Source organism: Periophthalmus magnuspinnatus, chromosome 17, assembly GCF_009829125.3.
Source record: "Periophthalmus magnuspinnatus isolate fPerMag1 chromosome 17, fPerMag1.2.pri, whole genome shotgun sequence".
Lineage (NCBI taxonomy): Eukaryota > Metazoa > Chordata > Actinopteri > Gobiiformes > Gobiidae > Periophthalmus > Periophthalmus magnuspinnatus.
The window spans coordinates 29528917-29552481 of NC_047142.1; the positions used below are offsets into that span (position 1 = coordinate 29528917).

General features: G+C 43.0%; 1 protein-coding gene across 1 annotated transcript in view; it reads right to left on the reverse strand.

Moving 5' to 3' along the window:
• cadm3 (cell adhesion molecule 3) overlaps positions 1 to 23565 on the reverse strand; it is a 283081-nt gene that overhangs the window by 9512 nt on the left and 250004 nt on the right. Inside the window, exons 8-9 of the mRNA XM_055228474.1 lie at positions 10617 to 10792; positions 2025 to 2150 (exon numbers count right to left, since the gene is read on the reverse strand). Of these exons, the coding sequence (XP_055084449.1) occupies positions 2025 to 2150; positions 10617 to 10792 (302 nt within the window). The remainder of the gene's footprint in view (positions 1 to 2024; positions 2151 to 10616; positions 10793 to 23565) is intronic.

Below are 23565 nucleotides of genomic sequence, written 5' to 3' on the forward strand. Positions count from 1 at the left end.
AGAGCTGTCTTTTTAGCCATGTATATTAGCTGTGTACCTTGGCTGTGTATCTTAGTCGTGTATCTTTGCTGTACTTGGACAGGTTGAGCTGTAGCTTCATGTAGCATTAGCATTTCCAACACATTAGCCACATTGTTATTCCGCCTCAGACCAGCTGCTCTGTCTGTCCATATGGATCTGCTGTAAGACTCATGCATTCAAACATGAGGAGAGGAGGAGAGGACGAGGAGGAGAAGAGGAGGAGGAGAGGAGGAGGAGAAGAGGAGGAGGAGAAGAGGAGGAGGAGAGGAGGAGGAGGGGGAAGAGAGGAGGGAAGGGGAGCTATAGTTACAGTTATATTTACAACTCCACCTGCTGAGAGTCATAGAAGGTCATGTGATACAGTGGACATCTCACAAAAAGGAGGTTGCATACCGATGTTGTGTCCTTGGGCAAGATGCGTCACCTGCTTTACCTGTGTATGGCTGTGTGGTATTTATCACATTGTGGGGACTAAATCAATTTAAATACACACACTGACATCATGGGGACCTGCCTGCTCTACTTGCCAACAACACGGTTTAAAGTTCAGATTTGGGTAAAATAGGATGAGGTTAGAGTTTAAGTTAAGGTTAGGGAAATAGTGACTAAGGTTAAGGTTCAGTGGTCAAAAGTAACAAAGTAAAAGTAACAAACAATGAAGTTAAATCTGTCAACTGGACAAATCTTGTAGAAGTGAAGACATTTCGCTGCTCATCCAAGCCGCTTCTTCAGTTCTGGTCAGAATGCTGGTGGCCACTGCCTTTTAAATCTAACTGACGGGAGGGGCTAACTACACTGAAACTGTAAACAGCTATTGTCTCCAGTTTCAGCTGAAACTACCCTATTCAGCCCTTAATGACCCTGCTATTGCTCTCATTGTTCTGGGTCTGAGGATGGAGTTGTAGATGGGGGAGAGATTATGTCTCAGGCCCCCATTTCTGTTTAAGGAAGGATTCTCTTTCCTAACAAAAATAGCTTCCTTAACTCCTCTCTCAAACCATTTCTTTTCTCTGGCTAAGATCTGAACTTTACTATCTTCAAAGGAGTGGTTAGTGGCTTTAAGATGGAGATGCACGGCGGACTGGGGTCCAGAGGAACTCTCCCGCCAGTGTTGATGCATTCTCTTATGGAGCAGCTGTTTAGTTTCTCCAATTTAACGCTCACTGCACTCTTCACTACACTGAATGGAGTAGACTACATTACTTTGTTTATGGCTCGGAGTTTTGTCCTTAGGGTGAACAAATTTTTGCCTTAAAGTGTTTGTGGGTTTGAAAAAGACAGGAATCTCATACTGTCTGAAGATTCTCTGAAGTTTTTCAGACACACCCGCAGTGTAAGGGACCTCTCCTTCTAGGTTCAGATCTATCTAGATCTATTGAAGGCCCATTTTGGATATCCACAAGCAGAGAGGGCTTACTCCACATGTTGCTCCTCCCTCCAACATAACATCAGAGGAAAGGAAGGCTCTCACTGCACTAGAAAAGGACCAAAATGAACAACACTTTGGTGAAATATTTTTACTTTTACTAAGTACATTTTTAAATGAGTATGTAGATTTTTTCATGTGATACATTTACCTTTACTTAAGTACCTTTTAACCTCTGTATCTGAACTTAAGTAACAAAATTGAGTACAGTGGTCCCACATTTATCGCGGGTGTTATGTTCTAAAAATAACCTACAAAAGGTGAAACCTGCCAAGTATCAGCTTTATTTTTACAATTATTCTATATGTTTTTTGCTGTAAAAGCCTTCACCACACACTTTATACACTTTTCTCACACAGGCATTAACATTTTCTCACATTTCTCGCTTTCCTGTTTAAACGCTCTCAAAGTTCAAACCTTCGTATATTATCTCCCTCTTCTTTGATGATCTATTTAAATGTGTTGTTCTTGTGCAGCATCCATCTCTTCAAGATGGATGCTGAAGAGTTGGAAAACCCAAACCATGTGACGATCCAACTGCAGCGAGAAGCATGGAAACCCAACGTGTGTGTGTTACCTTTGTGTCTGATGAGGTATCTGCCCAAGACAATGAGGAGACACAGGAGGATGAAGACGATGACGGCCACCACTCCCCCGATCACAGCGTGGTCCACCCCCGAGCCGGACGCCATGGCTGTGGGGTCTGGGGCAGGGTGTCATCAGAGGAGGGCATCCGGGTGTCAGCGGGGTGTCATCAGAGCAGCAGGGAGAGCAGAGAGACGACAAGTGAGTGACAGTGACAATAAACGACAGAGAGAGAGAGAGGGAGAGAGAGAGTGGAGACACAAGAAGGGGTGAGTAAAGAAAAGATGGGGCGGAGAGACAAATGTAAGAGAGGGAGAGAGAAAAAGGAGAAAAAGGAAGTGAGAGAAGACAGAAGGAAGAGAGTGAAAGAACAAGATGATGGATGAAAAGTTAGAGAGATGGATAGAAAGACAGAAAAATATATAAAGAGAGTGGATGGGTAAAGAGAGGGAGACAGGGATGAAAGAGAGAGGGAAACAGGAGGAAGAGAGTGAGATGGAAGGAAAGAGGAATAGTGGGCGAGAGCAGATAGTGAGAGATAGAAGGGGAGAGAGAAAAAGGAGAAAAAGGGAGTAAGAGAAGAGAGAGGGAGGAGAGTGAAAGAGATGATAGATGAAAAGCGAGAGATGATAGAAAGAGAAATAAAGATAAACATAGAAAGACAGAAAAAAGATAAAGAGAGAGGTTGGGTAAAGAGAGAGATGGAGATAGGGATGAAAGAGAGAGTGGGATGGAAGGAAAAAGAGGAAACATGGAAAAGGGCAGATAGTGAGAGATAGAAAGGGAGAGAGAGCAGAGAGGGGGAAGTGAGTGAAAGAGAGAGATGGAAGGAAAGAGAGCATACAAGATAAACAGAAGAATTGGGAGAGAGATAGGTGGAAAGAGAGAGCGCAGATACAGTGGAAAGAGAAGCAGGGAGAGACAGAAAGAAGGGGAAAGAGCGATAGGGATTGAGGAGAAAGGAAGGAGAGATAGCAGTGAGAGAGGGGGAGAGAGTGAAAGAGTGAGAGAAGGATGGAAAGTTAGAGAAGAAAAGACAGAGACAAAGCTGGAGAGATGGGTGATATAAAGAAAGAGAGAGCAGACAGAGAGAAAGAGAGGAGGAGAGGAAGAAAGAAGAAGATAGTGAGGGATAGATGAATAAAAGAGAAAGAAGGCACTGGGGGGAGTTTGTGAAAAAGAGAGAGAGAGAGAGAGAGAGAGAAAGAGATGTGGAGAGAAAGAAAGAAAGGCCAGAAAGAGAGAGAAATAGAAATAGATAGATGGATATTGGCATAGACGGGGATGGATGATGAAAGCAGGAGAAACAGAATACAATAGGAGTGGGGACAAAAGGTGACAAAGAATAAGAAAGAATCCGAAGTGATGTGGGTTTAAAACAGACAGGAGCAGAGGAGCTTAAGACGACAGTGACGGAGGAGGAGGAGGAGGAGGAGGGTGAAGACACACACAGAGGCTGTGTTTGAGGACTGCACTCTGTGACATGGAGTGAATAGGTCCACATTATACACACAACCTGGACCTGCTGATGATTCAATCACTTTTACACTTTTATCATTTCCCACATTGACTCAAGACGATTCTGGATGTGTCTGCTGGAGCTTTGTTTTTGCGACTTCCTGTACCATATCTAAGGTTCGCTCATGCTGTTCAACTATAGTCTGGGGTCTTTTAAAGGTGTACTACATAACTTTTCTGGTGGGGCTTGTCTCATGGAGATGATATAGTGGAACTAAACACAAAATCCACTGTTGTGCCACTGAACTGTTTATTTGGAACTCAGTGATGGGAAGAATACTTTGAAAATGTATGTACTTACAGTATACTGAATGTATTTTGTAACATATTCCGCTCTATGGTCCAGTCAGAGTACTGCGTCTGAATACTTTAGTACTTTTACATTGGTTTGCATTATATTATAGTGTTCCAGAATACAGTTACTCTAAATTAGTATTCAGAGTACGTATTTATACAGTGTTCCTATTCATTTTTTGGCAACTCTACTCTGTAAATTTGCAGCTGTCTGGTCAAAAAAGCTGCAAAATCTAAATGTCTGCTGCCTCCAGTGGCCTCTGCAGTTTCAAGTACTATGTGACATCAAGCACGACTGCCCTAATTACAGCCGGGTGTTTCTGTTTACAAACACCTGGCTCCAGGGGCAGAGCTTGAAGTGTGGATATCTGTTAGACCAATCACACTGTTTCTTATACCTCCAAAAAACGCCCCTCCTCCCCCCTCACTCTCTCCTTTAGTCCTCCCGACCCCGCCCCTTCTCCTCCCCCCTCACTCTCCATTTAGTCCTCCTGACCCCGCCCCTTCTCCTCCCCCCTCACTCTCCCTTTAGTCCTCCTGACCCTGCCCCTCCTCCCCCTCTTCACTCTCCCCTTTAGTCCTCCAGGTACTGTCTAGTTTAGCAGCTCTATTGTAGCTGTGGGTGGAGTTTAGGTGTTTAGTCCCATTTTAATGCTTTGCCTGGAATGTTTCACAGTATGGCATTAAACTTATCTATCATCAGGTGACGCTACCAGGCCAAGTTACAAGTCAGATCTGCGGAGAGGTCGAACACAGTAAGAATGCATGTTTTTAGCAAACAAACATCTGTAGTTGAATAAATGCAAAATAGATCAGCTTAATGCCATACTGTGGAACATTAACAATAACATTTTGTACAGAGGCATGCATGTTGTCGAACCCGTCACCAGAAAAGTCACTTAGTGCACAATTTAATTTGATTTGCACCATTGAGCTTTTTCAACGTTTTACTGCCAGATTTTGCATTTTGCATCTACATTTTGCTTGAGGTGACAGTGGCACAGAGGTTGTGTTTACCCACTAACCATAGATTCAGGGGTTCAAACACTGCGCAAACAAGTCAAATATGGCTATAAATAGTAGCAGGATTAGCAAAGTGAGCACTAAAATATGTTCAAGACTGAAATAAAGCTTGATTTATTGAATGAGTCTGATAAAGACAGACCTTAAAAACACAGAGGAGCACTTCTGCATTACCACCTGATGACATCACGGGGTGCGGTCTTGGAGTTTTGAGCTCTGAAGAGTCTAAATATCTAAACAGGAATGAATAAAACAAAGCACTACTCCAGTTTTTGGTGATGCAACCACATTCTGAAATTTCTAAAAGCTCCACTTAAAGCCAAACATGCCATACTGTGGAACATTACAGACAGAACAATATCTCCATGGTGACATAACCCCTACCTGAAAAGTTACCCAGTTTAAACCATGCAAAAACAGCACTTTTCATACAGATGGTTACAAAACAAAAGCTTATATAAAACATACTTAAAATGCTCTAAATTCAAGGCGAAAATTGTCGCAAAATGGCCACCCAGCCGACAGCCGCGCGCTCAACTTTGACAACTGACAAGCACAAGATTGAAATTATACTGTTGACGTTCAATTTTGGAAGGAAAAAGTGTCAGAGATTGAGACAGTCTGAAGTCGGAGGGTAGGGCTAATAACAGAGAGGGGGGAGAGACAGAACACAGCAGGCCAGCGCAGAGGTGAAGGGGGCATGCTGACGAGGCGAACCCAGGAACCAGCTCATAAATCGGGCTGTCAGCTTCGTCGAGCCCCCCTCCCTGCTCCAGCCCGACAACCGCTCACGACACGGAGGAGTGAGCGCTTGTGCCAATTAAAGGGTCAGAGCTGTGCAGAGCTGCGCGGGGAGAGATTGCAACCATGTGCTGTTTTTGAGAGGGATCAAGTTTGTGTTTCCGATGCTAAACGTGGTTAGCTACGAGGCGTCAAACAGCGAGGAGAGCGGTTTGGTCCGGCTGAATTGTAATGTCTCTACATGTACGAGGCATGGGGAATCAGATAATACTTTTGGACTAGTACTGAAAGCCTCTCTCTTGTTAAACCTGTGATACATGAGAAAAAGATACAAGGATGGAACTATTCACTATCATGCAGATTTTAGTTTGATAGTCATGGACGCTTATTCATGGGTTTCATAATTTTCAGGGTTTCAGGGATTTGGCATGACTGTGGTGCTCTGTTGTTTTAGCAATAATACAATTTAAATCTAAATCTTGAATCTTGAATGGGAAGAGGTCCGCACGAAATCCTTCAAATCAGGAAGGACTTGCTTTGAAAAATCTTATTTGAACATAACATAAAATTTAACCAAACGAAATTGACTTTACTGTTGTAATGTAAATTGTTTCAAAATATAGTTGGAGTCATGTTTTTTCAGGTAGCTAAACATTCATAATTATTCTCTCCAGAGCTCAAAACACTTGATCTGATCCGGTACATGAGCGCCCCCTTTTGGCATTTTTAGACCCTTGATTCGCAGAAGGCTGAGTTGATAATCTTCACAGTAAGACGGGCGACTTTTCTCCCTGTGTCTGGGGGGTTTCCTCAAGGTACTCCACTTTCTCCTATCAACTTTAAACATCCATGATCAGCTAATTCTCCAGCTGAGTGCTCCGGACCAAAGTCCTGGCTCAAATCTGAAGAACGATTGCACGGAGCTGCAGTGTAATCGCCCACTGCTCCTGCCAAATTGTCTATGGGTACAATAAAGTTTAAGATCGAACCACTCAAAACAGTTTTTGTGTGACTGTATGTGCCGTGAAACTGTGGAATGATCTGGATTTAAAACAAAATGTGTGTGTGCATGTGTGTATGAATGTATTTATGTATAGGTGTGTGTATATATATATATATATATATATATATATATATATATATATATATATATATATATATATATATATATATATATATATATATATATATATATATATATATATATATATATATATATATATATATATATATATTCTTTTTCTTCTTTTTTCCCCTTTTCCTTTTTCCCTCAGCTGAATCGGAAGCATAAACAAAGTGTTTGATTTGTGTCCTGATGGAAGATGGAGCTGGGACTTGACAAGTTTTCTTCTTCTTCCCACTCCTTTTCGAGCCTGTATATGAACAGTTTGTGAGATGTGCTTTAGGTGTACCTGTGCTCGGAATAAATAAATAAATGAATGAAATGAAAGATAGCGCTGTTGCCATTTTGAAAAGTATTCAAAATGGCACCTATAGACAGGAAGCTGAAACGCATTAAGATGATTTTTTATCAAGTTAGAATATTAAACTCATTATAGGTACAGTAGTCATGTCACCTGTAGTACATGGAAACAAAAAGTTAAACCGTACCTCAGGATACTCGTGAAGATAGAAACGTTTTATGCCATTTGAAATGTTATTTCCATGGAAACAAGCAGGAGGCTCTCCCTAATGCCAAATAAGAGTCAGGTTTGTGGAGATGCAAGCCTGCTCAGAGTACATTTTTCAGTGCAATAAACCTAAATAATAAACATAATGAAAATAACAACAAACGATCATGCTTTTATTGTAATCTACTTTTGCCTAGAATGTTACATACTGTGGCTTTAAAGGGCCCATATTATGCTGTTTTGTGATCTCTGTTCTAATGTTGTTTCCTCATCACAAACAGACCTGGAGTTGTGTTTTGTTTCATACATGTTTAACACACAAACCCTGTATATTTAGGCTGAGTTCTTCTCTCAGACAGAAAACACTTTGTTCCACCTTGTGATGTCATCATGTAGTAATACAGAAAGTGCTCCACTGTGTTTATAAACTCCTTCCACCATCACTAGAATCATTTCGATCATTTCAGTCCTGGAATTGCCAATCTCTCCTGAACTAAAGATAAAAGATAGATGTTAACTTGAAAAGTACCACTTCATGACATCACAAGGTGGAACAGAGCATTGTTGACAGACGAATAGTAAAGTGTTACTCAAACATGTGGAAATGAAACAAAACACAACTCCAGGTCTCTTTTTGAGGAGGTAACAACATTATGACAAGGCTTAAAGCTACAAGAGTCAGTTTTGTGTAGTATAGGACCTTTAAAATCCTACTTATATCCCATATGTAACCCTTACATACATTGAGAAAATCTGAAGTCAAAATGGTAGAAGGAGTGAGGAAAGTTTTCTGTCCTTATGGTGCAAAACGAGAGCCTGAAAGTTGAACTACAAAGATGGACTTTCTGTTTGTGGGGCAGAAGAATGAAATATTTATACGTATTTCACAGAAGTCTACAAAGACAAAACACACAGGACTGAACAGGACCAGGTTCAAACAGACTCAGAGACACAGAGAGGGACAAACCACCAGGGGCTGTGGGGTGTACCTGTAGAGTCTGCGTCTCCAGATGAAGATGGACAGATGGAGAGATGGAGGGGTGGAGGGGTGTAAAGATGAAGGTGCAGATAGATAAAGAACAAGGATGAGGAAAAACAGGAGGAAAAGAGGAAACAAAAACAAAAAATTCATGAAACAGGCGTTCATCATGGAGCGTTATGATGATATTCAGTGAGCTGTTTTATGCTGTGTCTGAGTATGGAAGCCCAAATGGGACATATACTGGTGCCCTTCAATGAGGGACGTATTTAGAAACAAACAAAAATGGTTGTTGTTTATATGTTTCTTGCATTTGACAAAAAAGTATTTAGAGTCAATATGTTTCAGCTCAATTTCCTAAAGTACAAAGAAAAAAAGATTAAAGCTACCATGCGTAATTTATTTATTTTTATTTTTTTTCACCAGTAGATGGCAGATATGAAACCAGTCCCTCGCCTGGCCTTTGTTCAGACTCACCTGTGCTTTCTGATCTTCTTCAGACAGCAGTAGCCTAGGTAGCATCTAGTGGTGATATGTGAGAATACAACAGGAGCGGGTCGACCAGTGTAATTACACATGGTAGCTTTAAGTAGAATTTGTCAAATTGGTGTTGCCCACAAAATGTTGGTGCCATTTGTCCAGAATAACTTTTAACAAATGTTTATCAAGTGGTTGTTGGCATATGCTGATTGTGTTGCTAATCCCTACGTCAATTAACTAAACCAATCACTTGATTTCTGTAAAGCTTTAGGTGTAGAGAATGTGTTTACATAATTATGCAGATTTGGCAAAGTTATGCTAGCAACGAACAACAGACAAATGAGGATTAGCTAAAGATGACAGCAAAAATGACAGCTAGCTAATTGTCTATGTAATGTAAATAATAGTGAGACACAAGTGAAATAAATGCAAACTGTATAGTTATAGTTATGGAGATTAGACTAAAATGCAATGCTAGCCTGCCTGGCTATAGAACACAGTTGTATTTTCTATGCTTTCATATACACTGCCTGGCCAAGAAAAAGTCACCACCAAAAAAAAGGTCCCACACTCTAATCTTTGGTTGTTCCGCCTTTAGCTTTGATTTCGTCACACATTCACTGTTGCATTGTTTCAATTTTGCTTCTGCAATGTCACAAGATTTATTTCCATCCAGTGTTGCATTAATTTAACCAAGATGTTGCATTGATGATGGTCGAGTCTGACCGCTGCACAAAGCCTTCTCCAGCACATCCCAAAGATCCTCAATGGGTTTAAGGTCTGGACTCTGTGGTGGACAATCCATGTGTGAAAATGATGTCTCATGCTCCTGAACCACTCTTTCACAATTTGAGCCCGATGAATCCTGACATTGTCATCTTGGAATACGCCCGTGTCATCAGGGAAGAAAAAATCCATTGATGGAATAACCTGGTCGTTCAGTATATTCAGGTGTCAGCTGACCTCATTCTTTGAGCACAGACTGTTGCTGAACCTAGACTGGACCAACTGCAGCAACACCAACATATTTGCTTATTTAAATCCAGGTGGCGACTTTTTTTTTTTTTTTTTTTGGCCAGGCAGTGTACATTTAGGTTTATTTGATTGAATGAATTGATAAAACAGTGGATTTTGTATCTTCCATACTCTTCAGAGCATAAGCCCATTACAAACAAACAGCAAAAATGTGTCATGGCTTTACCTGTGGAATTTACTCCGCTCGGCTCGACTGTAAAGGAGGGGGCGTGGTCAAGGGGAGGATGGGTATGGTCATGGTGGGAGTGGGTGTGGTCATGATCAGAATGGGCGTGGTCATGATCAGAGTGGGCATGGTCGTGATCAGAGTGGGTGTGGTCGTGCTCAGAGTGGGTGTGGTCATGATCAGAGTGGGCATGGTCGTGATCAGAGTGGGTGTGGGCGTGCTCAGAGTGGGCGTGGTCATGATCAGAGTGAGTGTGGTCATGGTGGGAGGTATCAGCAGAGGAGTGCGTGGTCATGCTCGTGGGGGCGGAGTCAGGGAATAGTTCATTTGAAAGGGAGACAGTGGTAGCGCCGGGGAGACCTGGGGCAGAGGTGAGTTCGGAAGTTTCAGAAGTTTCGGGAGTAGACGTGGAAGACAAAACCGTGGGAGCGGAGGAGAAAGTAGTCAAGGTGAAATCTGAGTCTTTTTTATGGGAAAACCACAACAACAACGATCAGGACCAGCGGGCAAAGCAGCGAGGCGCCAAAATGTGCCAAAACGGGATCAAAATGAAGCCAAAAAACAGGGAAAAAAGCGCAAATATGGCAAAGCGATTGGAAAAGCGTTGGTGATGGCGGCACGAGTGGATGAGAAAAACAGAACACAACAGAAATCATAAGAGAAATAAAAGATTCAAATGAAAGTTGCATGTGTGTGTGTAATGCTGTAGAGACTGACCTTGTACTAGCAGCGTGTACTCTCCCTGGCCTTGGCTCCCGATGCCGTTGCCCGCTTGGCACAGGTACACGCCATTGTGAGACTTGTTGAGCATCTCGAAGTTAAGGAAGGCGCGATCGATGGTCACCTGAGGGCCCAGCTCTCCGTCTTTCTTCTGCCACGTGAAGGTGGAGGGTCTGAGGGAGAAACAGAGAAAAAGTCTGTTTAAGATCCTGTGAAAGTGGGTGATACTGACTAAAAAGAACATCTAAATGGAGCTCAACAGAAACCGCCCGCCCTCCAGTCACGGAACTAACTTTCTCATTTTCATCAATTTTTTCCATAGACTTTCCGAAATGAAAATATAGTAAATGTTTGAAAGCTCAAGGCTAATCAGCTCTGTGGCAACTAATGACCATAAAACCTATCATTTTATTTAAAGTCTGTGCTGAAACTGCATAAACTGCTAAGTTATTAGCCTAACCTAGCGAGCCAATATTGAGCTCTATTTTATCAAAATATAGTCTGAGTGGTGTTTTTTCAGGTAGTTAAACATTCATATTTAGTCTCTACAGAGCTCAACGTGCTTGTTCCTATCCGGTATGTGGCATTTTTAGAACACATTCATGGTAAAAGATTTTGGGAATTAACAAGACTAAGGTGTTCAGACTGCCATATCTATACAGTAAAAGGACCTGAGACTGTTGCTAGACGCGTGATTTTCAAAGGGTCGAGTCGACAATCTTCAAAGTCAAAATGTCCCATTATAAAGTCTGGCTTTTCTCCCTGTGTGTGGGTGGGTTTCCTCAAGGTACTCCACTTTCCCCTATGAACTTTAAACATCCACAATGTGCTAATCCTCCAGCTAAACACTCCTGAGTAAAATCCTGGCTCAAATTTAAAGAACCACAACCACAATAAAGATTACTGTGGGACCATTGTCATAGCAATTATCCATTCAGAATAAAATATTCTAATATCCAACAGAAACTTAGAAAAAACAACAATGAAACAGAAACAGACAAGCAAATTAATCAACAGAAAACAAGCAAATGGAGAACTGTCCCAGAACACCCCCTTTCTTTAGACCCTCTTCCTCGGCTAGGAAATTTTTTTTTAAAAACCCAGTGGGAAAAAGAGAAACCTTGAGAAGAACCACAGTAAAGGAGAGATCCACTCCCATGGACGGACAGCTGCAGATGTGTCCAGGACTAACGCGCATCCATTTACAGATAGAATGCCATACTGTGGAATAATTCAGACAACACGATAATATCCTCACTGAGACACACATGTGCCTTTAAAAACACAGAAGAGCTTCATGGTCACACCTTCAATACACTGGAGGAGAGGTGGGATAAGTGTGTTGCCCAAGGACACAAAAACAGCATTCATCTGCAGGAGCTGGAATCGCGCCACCAGCCTGTGGGTCAGTGGATCAGACCACCCTAACAAGGATCTACCAACTGAGCTGTCGTCAACCCGTGGAACCTGCTGAAGAGTCAAATTACTTTTTCAGGTCATGCAGGTCATAAAAATCCCAGGATTTTCTTTTTTCCCATTCCAAACTTTCATGTCGACAGATTTTGGCCAGAGTTTGTGTTTTTGACTTGTGTAAAAGTGAGGACTGTGCTGCTTTAGCCTGAGCTGAACCGTGCACTTTTCAACTAAAACAATGTCCCACAGTCTGAGAGGAGCGAGAGAAGAGGGGACAGAGGAGAGAGACAGAGGCAAAAGGAGCGAGGGAAGAGGGGACGGAGGAGAGACAGAGGCAAGAGGAGTGAGGGAAGAGGGGACGGAGGGGAGACAGGCAAGAAGAGTGAGGGAAGAGGGGACGGAGGAGAGAGTCAGAGGCAGGAGGAGCGAGGGAAGAGGGGACAGAGGAGAGAGACAGAGGCAAGAGGAGTGAGGGAAGAGGGGACGAAGGAGAGACAGAGGCAAGAGGAGTGAGGGAAGAGGGGACGGAGACAGAGGCAAGAGGAGTGAGAGAAGAGGGGACAGAGGAGAGAGACAGAGGCAAGAGGAGTGAGAGAAGAGGGGAAAGGGAGGGGGAGAGACAGACAGGGACACTGACAAAGGGAGACAGAGAACAAGGGGAGGGAAAGGACAGAAGATAGAAGGAGGGAGTGACCTAGGCACCATTGAAAAAAGATGGACTAAGAGACAGGAGACAGAGAGAGAGACAGAGATGGATTGAGAGGTGAGTTATTGGGCGAAAAAAGCAGAGGAGCAACAGCAGATAAGGCTGAGGGAAGACAAGACGGATGGAGGACAGAGAGAGGGACATGTGGCGGAGGAGGAAGGACAGAGAGGGAGGGAGAAAGAAAGAGAGGAGAGGTAAACAGGGCAGAGGATGGAGGAGCGAGAGGGAGAGGGGGATGAGAGAGAAAGAAAGAGAGAGGAGGAGAGCAGGAGAAAGCGGCAAATGGGGCAGAGGATGGAGGAGAGAGAGGGAGAGGAGGATGAGAGAGAAAAAAAGAGAGGAGGAGAGATAAGAGGCAAACAGGGCAGAGGATGGAGGAGAGAGAGGGAGAGGGGGAGAAACGAGAAAGAGAAAGGGAGGGAGGGAGGGGAGAGAAGAGAGGCAAACAGGGCAGAGGATGGAGGAGAGAGAGGGACAGGGGGATGAGAAAGAAAGGTACACTGAGAGGAGAAATAAAGAGAGAGGAGAGGAAGGGGAGTGAGAGAAAGGAGAGATGGAGAGATGAAAGAGAAGAGAGATGGGCAGATGATGGAGCAGAGAGAGACAAAGACAAACGGAGAGGGGGAAAGGGAGAAATAAAGAGAGAGGAGAGGAAGGTGAGTGAGAGAGAGGAGAGATAGAAAGAAATGTACACGGAGTAGATGATGGAGGAAAGGAGAGAGAGATAGAGTGAGAGGGGGCCAGAGAAGAGAGTGAAGAAAAAAATAAAGAACATGAAGATGAAAAGGTGATGGAGGGAGTGTATTTTTTAAAGGAGACATTATTCCCGGCAGGTTTAAAGCACTTCCTGTCTCTGGCACAGATACGGCGAGTTACGGCCGGTTTGGTTGGAAAAGTTTCAAGGACATACAAAATGTCTATGTCTATGGCTGATCTGCAGAAGAAACGACTTAACCACAGCGGAGTCAATGGGGGGGGGGGGCAAAGGGGTCTGTTGTCCCGGGGTTTAGGGGGCCCAGAATTTGACTCTTTTCCCATTAATTTGTATTAGAGGGCGGCCCATGTGAGACTTCTAGACCTGACCAACTGCAGCAACCCCAACATATTTACTTAGTTAAATCCAGGTGGCAACTTTTTTTTTTGGCCAGGCAGTGCATTTTATCTGTAAAAACTATCATAGTTTGAGGGAAGCCATGCTGGTGCGCGTCTGAGAGTAGAATGTCTTATGTAAATGTGTCTTCCTTAAGCGCTGCACAGTAATTACACAGAGAGTCTGCAGAGACAGGGCTATGTTTTTAACAACCAAAATCCCTCAAGAAATGAATCTCTTAAACACTGCAGACATAAGATAAACTGTGAACTACCACATATTCTAGTAGCTCTGGAGATAGCACTTCACCCAGTTTGCCTTGTATAAATAAAAAAAAAATGGTGAGTTTACATTTTAGAGTTTGTTTAGCCCTTTAATGACTAAGCACATTATAGACCAGATTTTTTCACACAACTACCTATATTTTAGACATCCATCCATATTTTTCCTTTGACGCATCGAATAACAGACCTGGAAAATCCCCGTGGCACCTGTGCTCTGATTGGTCATTTTCGAGGGACATTGTAAGCAGATTATCATAATGACAGTAAAACATTTAAAGAGCCCCATGCCTCTGCTTTGAGACGCCGTTTGAATTTACATGAAGCACAATTGGTTGCCGAGTTACGGTAAAGGAAAGTCCACAAACGCGCTCTATCGGCGACAGTAGCATCTGACACAATAGGGTTAATGTCATAATTTCAGAGTGCAGAGGTTTATATGTCTCTATGGGAGATTTACTGTTTTTGAAAGAAATATCCAAACTTCCATCCATCTTCTTCAGCTTATCCGGAGCCAAGTTGCAAGGGCTGCAGTCTAAAAAGGGATGTCCAGACTCCACTCACCCCAAACACTTCCTCCAGCTCCTCCAGGGGGACCCCAAGGTGTTCCCAGGCCATCTAAGAAATATAGTCCCTCCAGCGTGTCCAGGGTGTTCCCTAAACTTATGAATCACAAATGTTGAACTCCCATTATTTGTTTGGGATTGGCTCCACAGACTTGGCAAATTAATTTTATGGTTTAAAGTTTTTCCAGCTGACGACAATCACGTTTTTGGGTTTGAATAACGGCACCAGCATCGTCGCACACATGGGAGATGTGGGGGATGTGGGGGGAGGTCCCACACCACTGGTTTAGCAGGGACCGAGAGCAAGACAAAGAAAGCTCCTGATTTGTCTGTTATTAATGCTCATATCTTGATTTATGGACACAATAGCAAAATAAAAAACCCAGAACCTGAACCAGAACCAGGACTAAACAATGTCTGACAGGAGTACTGTTACCAGGCCTAAAATATTCTCAGTCCCTCAACACTCACACTTTTGAAAGCTTGAAACGCCCCTGAATGGCATCACTTTCTGAAGCTATAATGAAAAAATAATCTCACTTTTGTTTATTTAAATTGACAGAGCAGACATTGAACTTCATGCCAGTGTGTGTTTCATGTGAACAGGCCCAGTATTACAGCAATATCAACCATAAACCAGGTCATGTGAACCCAATACACTCATTTATGTTAACCTTTGAGCCCCCTGGTGGACTTGGGGTGCACTGCATGTATTTTTGGTGTATCTTGAAGCAGTTCTGACAGTATGTGAATAATGTACGAAGTCTACAGTAGTGTTTCTATCACATGTCTCTTCAGGGGAATCTCAGACTGACACATTTGAACAGACACACAACAGGAGGGCCCTCGACGCCCTCTGTTCTCCACGTACTGTGAGAACAATGTAGACACCAGAGCAGAAGAGCTCACAGACAGAGCTGCAGTATGTTAAACCAGAAGAGCAGTGAGGAGCATGGGGAGCCTGGAAGATTCTATGGAGATGTGTCAGCACTGCTTTGGATGAGACTGGTCTAAGCTTAAAGTGACACTATACACCTAAACGCCACCCAAAAGCACATTTCAAATAGAGCTGCTAAACTGGGCAGTACTCGGAGGACTAAAGGGGAGAGTGAGGGGCGAGGAGGGGAGGGATCTGGAGGACTAAAGGGGAGAGTGAGGGGCAGGGAGGGGCGGGGTCTGGAGGACTAAAAGGGAGAGTGAGGGGCGAGGAGGGGCGGGGTCTGGAGGACTAAAGGGGAAAGTGAGGGGTGAGGAGGGGCGGGGTCTGGAGGACTAAAGGGGAGAGTGAGGGGCGAGGAGGGGCGGGGTCTGGAGGACTAAAGGGGAGAGTGAGGGGCGAGGAGGGGCGGGGTATGGAGGACTAAAGGGGAGGGTGAGGAGCGAGAAGCGGCGGGGTCTGGAGGACTAAAGGGGAGAGTGAGGGGCGAGGAGGGGCGGGGTCTGGAGGACTAAAGGGGAGAGTGAGGGGCGAGGAGGGGCGGGGTCTGGAGGACTAAAGGGGAGAGTGAGGGGCGAGGAGGGGCGGGGTCTGGAGGACTAAAGGGGAGAGTGAGGGGCGAGAAGTGGCGGGGTCTGGAGGACTAAAGTGGAGAGTGAGAGGGGAGGAGGGGCGGGGTCTGGAGGATTAAAGGGGAGAGTGGCAAATTTAGTGTTTAGTTCTACTTTAAAGCCGCAATATGTATCTTTTCTGCTAGGTTCCTCTAACTGCTTGTCTCCATGGAGATGTTATTTCTCTGTTTGGAATGTTCAATTGTGGCAAAATAAATAAATAAATAAATAAAAATCCTTATCCATGGGTTTCATATGGTGCCATTTAAGGACGGCTGACCATGTCTAAGGTATAATATTTTGTTAAACAATTGTTAATTGCTATGCCGACGTAACTTTTCATTCTCAAAGCCCATCCATCCATCCATTTTCTTCCACTTATCCGGGGCCGGGTAGCGGGGGCAGCAGTCTAAGCAGGGAAGCATTCTCAAAGCCATAGATATTTATTTAATTATGGGATTATGCATTCTTACTGACAGCATACTCACTTCTTCACAGATCTGACTTGTAACTTGGCATGGTGGTGTTAGCTGCTTGTCTACAGAGAGATGAATGTGTTTAATGCTGTAGTGTGGAGCAATCTAGGCAAAGCAATGACATCTCCATGGAGAAAACCAGGTGCAGACACTCCACCAGGAAAGTTACATGAAGTTCCTTTTACTTAATCTTAAGAAAACCCTTTAGGCTGAATAATACAAATTAGTTTTGCTATTTCATTACAAAATGATTGTTTGTTACTGTGTGGAAAATTACTGAAAAAAAAAAAAAAAAAAAAAAAAAAAAAAAAAAAAAAAAAAAATATATATATATATAATATATATATATATATATATATATATATATATATATATATATATATATATATATATATATATATATATATATATATATATATATATATATATATATACACACTACAGGATTTTTCAGTTCTGTAGTGTGTGACAAAAAGCAGAGACCACAGACATGAGGAGAATCGCATGAGCCTGAGCGCAAAGACTGCAGCGAAGAGACTGCACACCGCAAGCTAAAAAAAAAAAAAGATAACAAATCTAGTTTACCTGTGTCAGCTATTTCTTGTTTACAGCGAAGTAACTGATTTTAGACTCTAAAATGTTCCAAATATCAGAGCACTGAACTTTCACTTTAGATACAAGTCAAAACTGAGATATTATTGCTATTATTATTATTTGTGAAATGTGGTGCAGCAGTTCCGATAAATGCTTTTAATGCACAGAAGACTGGAGATAAAGAACATGGGAAGTAGAGTCAGTGTCACTAATCTGCAGCAGCTTCACCCTGATTCTCGCTGTGTGGATGTAAACAGACACACATGTGGATCTATTCTCGTCTTTTTACTTTTTAAAGAACGCTTCAAACTGGATAATAGCGCTGTTTTGTGGACTGAGGGTCATTATTTGCAGAGGACACACGTCTAATGGATAATATGCATGAGAATACTGCAGTTTAACTTTGCAACTTTAGGAGCTGAGGAATAAAGTCGTGTCATTATTTTTGCTATTTCCTGAGTTTGTATCTTGCTCCTTTGATAAATACCAAAAAATACCAACTCTTCAGCTCTCTCAGTCACTTAAAGCCACATAAATCCTTATAATCAAAATAAAATGAGCAGTCAATGAATCCAAATTGTGGTAAACTAAGACTCGACTGATTAATTGACTAAACAACTAAAGTCTTACAGCCCCTGATAGTGATTGGTTGATAGTGCAAACAGAGTGGGCTGTAATTGGCTGAAAGTGATGGACAAGTTCCAACTAGAAAATAGAAAATCGCACAGTACTCCAGGTTAAATTCCCGTATGATTCCTTATCATAAACATCCTGTAAAATAAAACTTTTGAATCAGAGCAATTTTCTGAACAATTAGCTTCATGTCACTTTAACTTTATCCATACCACATTATCCACCACATTAGCTGAGACTCGTAAATTCCCCACATATTTGCTGATAACTCTCTGTTTTTATATATATATATATATATTTTCTTCCTCAAGTGTTTTGGAGGAAACTTTTCAATTAGCCTGCATGCATTAGTAAACACTCTGCAAAAGTCATGCTACGCCCCGAGACATTTTGGATTGCAATTACGAGCACTTCACCGCGGCAACGTCTCCCCTCTCCTCGTGTCATCATTACCACGGCAACAAATGAGATCTGCTGCCAAATTCCAAATAAGCGGGATGCATGCAGATTCCAATATGATGTAAATGTATTATATTTTGTTGCTGCTGTGGAACAACAATAAACAACCAGAAGAATTAGAGAACGCATTTGTAAAGCTGCTGTTATGAAGGGCGCGGCCACGTATAAATACAACTCCGAGGGGAATTATGGTTTCTGTGTCGCTCTTGGGAAAATATTATGGAAAATAAGCTAAAAATACAGAGGTGAATACCATATGTTCTGATATGAAAGAACGGCATTGTTACAGAATGACACTTTTGTGCTTGTTTATGCTCTATAGTTATAATCTCCGATACCCGTGGATCATTATGTTATAGTTTGCACATTTTAAATCACAATATTCATCTAAAATGACTTAGAAACAAGTTAACTGACTTCCGTGTTAGAAAATTGTCCAATAGGAGGTAATGTTGTGGTAGAAAACAAAGAGCTTGTACCATTATGTTAGATAAAAAGCAGTGTCCACCAGCAATCTGACCAGACTGAAGAAGCGGCTTGGATGAGCAGCCAAACTAAAAAAATAAATACTTTTTTGACAGAAATGACCTTTTCTTTTAATATGGATCATAATTGGACAACTGAGGGATTACACAACTGCACTGCCCAATGGGAGCCAACATCGCCGTAAAATGACTATGCAGCGCTGCCGAATCCTACGTGTATCACAGGTTAAGAGAATAAAATTGAAGAATGAAGTAAGTACATCACAGTGGATGTGTAGCGTTAGCGGGGAAAACGGGAATTGATTGGCAATATGGCGTCTTGAAAATAAGCGATTAAAGACTGCTCAAACATGCATGAATCACTGCAAATACAAGTTAAGCTGAACAAATGAACAGCAGAGATACAAATACAAATACTCCACATAAGGCTTTTTAATAACTGAAAATGATGGTCACTGAATTGTACTGCTGCTAATTTTGTGAAATGTACCAAAACTGCTGATGGCGATGTACCGATACAGCAGCCTGCCTTATCAACACTGTATCAACTGTATCGCTCCGTTTCTCCTCCTCTCCTCTCCTTTCTCGTACTTGTCAGTTTTCATCCTGTCTTCTACCGAGCTAAAGGTTTGTTTTGAATACACATCTGCACACACACTGTCGCTTCATTCTTTATTCAAACAGTAAAGTGCCCAGTGTCGCGCAAACTGAACTCAACAAAAACTGAGCGAGTGACTTTTCTACAATGCCTTTTTCAAAATATGCTGCTTCGTGATAGGTGGATATTTTGGCACACCCCCATTACACTCTTTGTCAGGCTTTCCCAGTTCAAGAATTAATCTGTATATTTTTATACGGAGGGATCAGTCTGGTCACTGCTCCCTTCATCACGCCCATAGACTGAATAAGAGCTAAGTCAGGACTAAAAGAGTGTTAGCTCCAGTCAAATGAAGCTCATCGAGGCTAGAACAGTTATGGGGTAAGTTCTTTATTTGAAATTCTAACCGCAAGTATCATAGCAACTACTGGTTTAGCACGAAGCAGGCGGTTAGCAACACAAGTGGGAGCGACCTCAGGGAAAATAAGGCACCCTTGTCTGTTCATATCTTGATTTACAGAAAAAAGAGTGAAATAAAAACCCCAGGATCATGTAGAGCGGGTAAATACGAACATTTAAGACCAAAATGACAAGTCTGACAGCGGCAGTTACAGAGAGATAGGTGACAGTTTTTCAATAGAAAGCGAATTGCAGCCAGAGTGCATAGATCTGGAAGCCTGCCCATGATCACTTCTTATTCCACATGTGTCAAACTCAAGGCCCGTGGGCCAAATGCGGCCCGCCGGGTCATTTTATGTGGCCCGCGACAAGGTAAATTGAAAGGTATGACTGTCTTAAAATATGAGTTTATCAGGAGATACAGTTACACATACTTTTTTTTAATATCTATGCAAATTCACATGCGATATTTGTAACTTGAATAAATAATAAATACAAAAACAGGTAATTAACAAGATAAAAAATAGTTAGATTTATTTTACATTACATTTGGTTACATTTAGTTACATTTATACTGTCTTACATTCACATCTGGCCCTTTGAGAGTGACCATTTTGCTGATGTGGCCCTCTGTGAAAATGAGTCTGACACCATTATCATATTTGGAACGCAGCGGCTAGCAGGTTAGCTATGTCTATTTATAAATACAGTCTATGATCACGCCTCAAGCCAGACCCGAACGTGGTCAGATTTGTTTATTTCAATGACAAGCGTGAAACTAACTAAGGCGCTCATTGGTCTATTATTTTTCCTCATAAGCCGCGATTTTGGTTTTGATATGCTCCATGCGCGACTCTGATTCACCACAGACCAGACTCACATCTTTGTAACGCACTGGAGAAGTGTGTGTTCTTGTATTTTGGATTCCAGGTGATGTTTTTAGTTGCAGTGACTAAAAAAGCTTTATGTGACAATATGGAATGACCCATCCAATCCACACAAGTGACTGTCCTCTCCACACACGCTCCTGTCTGAAATACTGCTCCAGAGGGACATATTTACTCTGCCAAAGACGGGACTTTGTGGGATCTGTGTGAAGGACAAAGGGATGAAACAGCAGAAGAGGCTGGGTTCTCTGCTCCGTCACAGAGCAGAGCAGAATACAGAGCATCCACTTTTATTACACAGGTGTCAGGCAAACTCCAGCGTGTGTGTGTGGGCGGGTTTTTAAGACACATACATACACACTCGCGTTATGGGGACCTGCCTCCCAAACAAGGTCCTCATAATGTCACCCCTTTATTATTACATCAATACGGTTTAAAAGGAATGTCAAGTAACTTTGCGGAGGCGGAACGTCACCTGTGAGATTCTGTGGAAATAGAAAGCTAAAACCATACTTCTGAAGATGTTTTATGACATACTGTGGAATATTACAGCTAAACAAACAACTTTTCCATGGAAACAAGCAGGAGTAGGTTCTCCCCCAGGCCAAATAAGAAGCAGGTTTGTGGAGATCCAAGCCTGCTCACAGTAAGGACGCATGTTTTTGTGGCTTTTTCAGTTTGAAATTTTAGTATCGTGACAATAGTAGTAGTGACTATGGTGAAAGTTAGAATCACTCTCTAGGAAGGTGAGTGTGTGTGTGTGTGTGAGGGTGGGGCAGAGAGGTGCCTTTGTCGCCACGGTTGATTTGCGTGTTGATTGACAGCTCTGGAGACGAGCCGCGTTTGATGTGATTGGATCCTGAGTCATGGATGCTACTGGGCACGCTCTGTCACTTCCCTGTCACGGTAAAACAAAACACACCGCCTCATCCCTCTTATCTCTTCTCTTCCTCTCTTCTCCCTTTCTCTCTCTCTCTTTCTCTTTCCCGCTCTCCGTCTGGTCCTCTCTTTACCTCTCTTGACCTCTTCTCTCTGTCCCAGTATTTGTTTCTCACTGTCTTTTTCATACCTTCATTCTCAAATTCTCTCTACTCACCATCTCTGTCCCTCTCCCTCCATCTCTCTCTTTTTTTCCCTTTCTTTCTTTTTCATTTCCTCTCTTGCTCCCTCCTCTCCCCCAAACTCTCTCTTTCATCTCTTTCTCTCTTTTCTATCCATCCTCTCTCTTTTTCTGTCACTCTTTCTCACCTCTTCTCCCTTTCTCTGTCTCCATTCCTTTCTCTCCCCTATCTCCCTTTGTCTCTTTCCCTACCTCCCTCTATCTCTTTTTCTTTCTACTTTCTCTCCCTCCACTTTTCTCCTTACTACTGTCTTCCTGTTTCCCACTCTACCCCCCACTCTCTCTCTTTTCTCTACCTCTCTCTCTCACACACGTTTCTCCTCTCTCACCCCTCTCTTGCTTTTCCTTTGTGCTTTCTCTCCCTCCCTCTTTCGCTCCACCTCTCTCTCCCTGTTTCTCACTCTGCCCCCCTCCCTATCCCTCTCCCTCCACCACCCCCTCGCCTTTCTCCTCTCTCTGTTATCCTCTCCCTCTCTCCCTCTCTCTCCAGTGTCACCAGATCCTCCTTTACTTTATCTCCCTCCATTTCTCCTCCCCTCTCTCTTTCTCCCTCTCTCTTCCGATTCTCCTTCTCTTATTCTCTCTCCTCCTCTCCTCTGTCGTACTTGTCAGTTTTCTCATCCCTTCCCCGCTATCTCTCCCTCTCTCTCCAATGTCACCAAATCCCCCTTTACTTTCTCTCCCTCCATTTCTCCTCCTCCCTCGTCAGCTCCCCATTCACTTGTTCTCTCTCCTCCTCTCCTCCATGATACTTGTCAATTTTCTCCTCCCTCCCTCTGTCTGTCATGCTTTCCATCTCTCCATTTCTCCCTCTCTCTTCAGCTCCTCCTTCACTTGTTCTCCCTCCTCCTCTCCTCCGTCGTACTTGTCAGTTTTCTCCTCTCTCTCTGTCATGCTTTCCCTCTCTCCATTTCTCCCTCTCTCCTCAGCTCCTTCTTTTATTTTCTTTCCTCCTCTCCTCTATCGTACTTGTCAGTTTTCTCCCCCTCTCTCCCCCCTCTCTCTTTCTCTCTCTCTGTCTGTCACACTTTCTCTCTCTCCTCAGCTCCTTCACTTGCTCTCTCTCCTCCTCTCCTCCGCCATACTTGTCAGTTTTCTCATCTCTCTCTATCATGCTTTCCCTCTCACATTACTCCCTCTCTCCTCAGTTCCTTCTTTTATCCTCTTTCCTCCTCTCCTTCATCATACTTGTTAGTTTTCTCCTTTCTCTGTCTGACATTCATTCCCTCTCTTTCCCTCGCTCCATTTCTCCCTCCTCAGCTCCTCCTTCACTTGTTCTCTCTCCTCCTCTCCTCTGTCATACTTGTCATTTTTCTCCTCTCTCTCTGTCATTCTTTCCCTCTCTCCTCAGCTCCTCCTTCTATTGCTCTCTCTCCTCCTTTCCTCTGTCGTACTTGTCAGTTTTCTCCTTTCTCTCTCAGTCATTCATTCCCTCTCTCTCCCTCTCTCCTCAGCTCCTCCTTCACTTGTTCTCTCTCCTCTTCTCCTCCATTGTACTTGTCATTTTTCTCCTCTCTCTGTCATTCTTTCCCTCTCCCTCTCTCCTCAGTTCCTCCTTCACTTGTTCTCACTCCTCCTCTCCTCCGTTGTACTTGTATTTTTTCTCCTCTCTCTCTGTCATTCTTTCCCTCTCTCCCTCTCTCTTCAGTTCCTCCTTCTCTTGCTCTCTCCTCCTCTCCTCTGCCGTACTT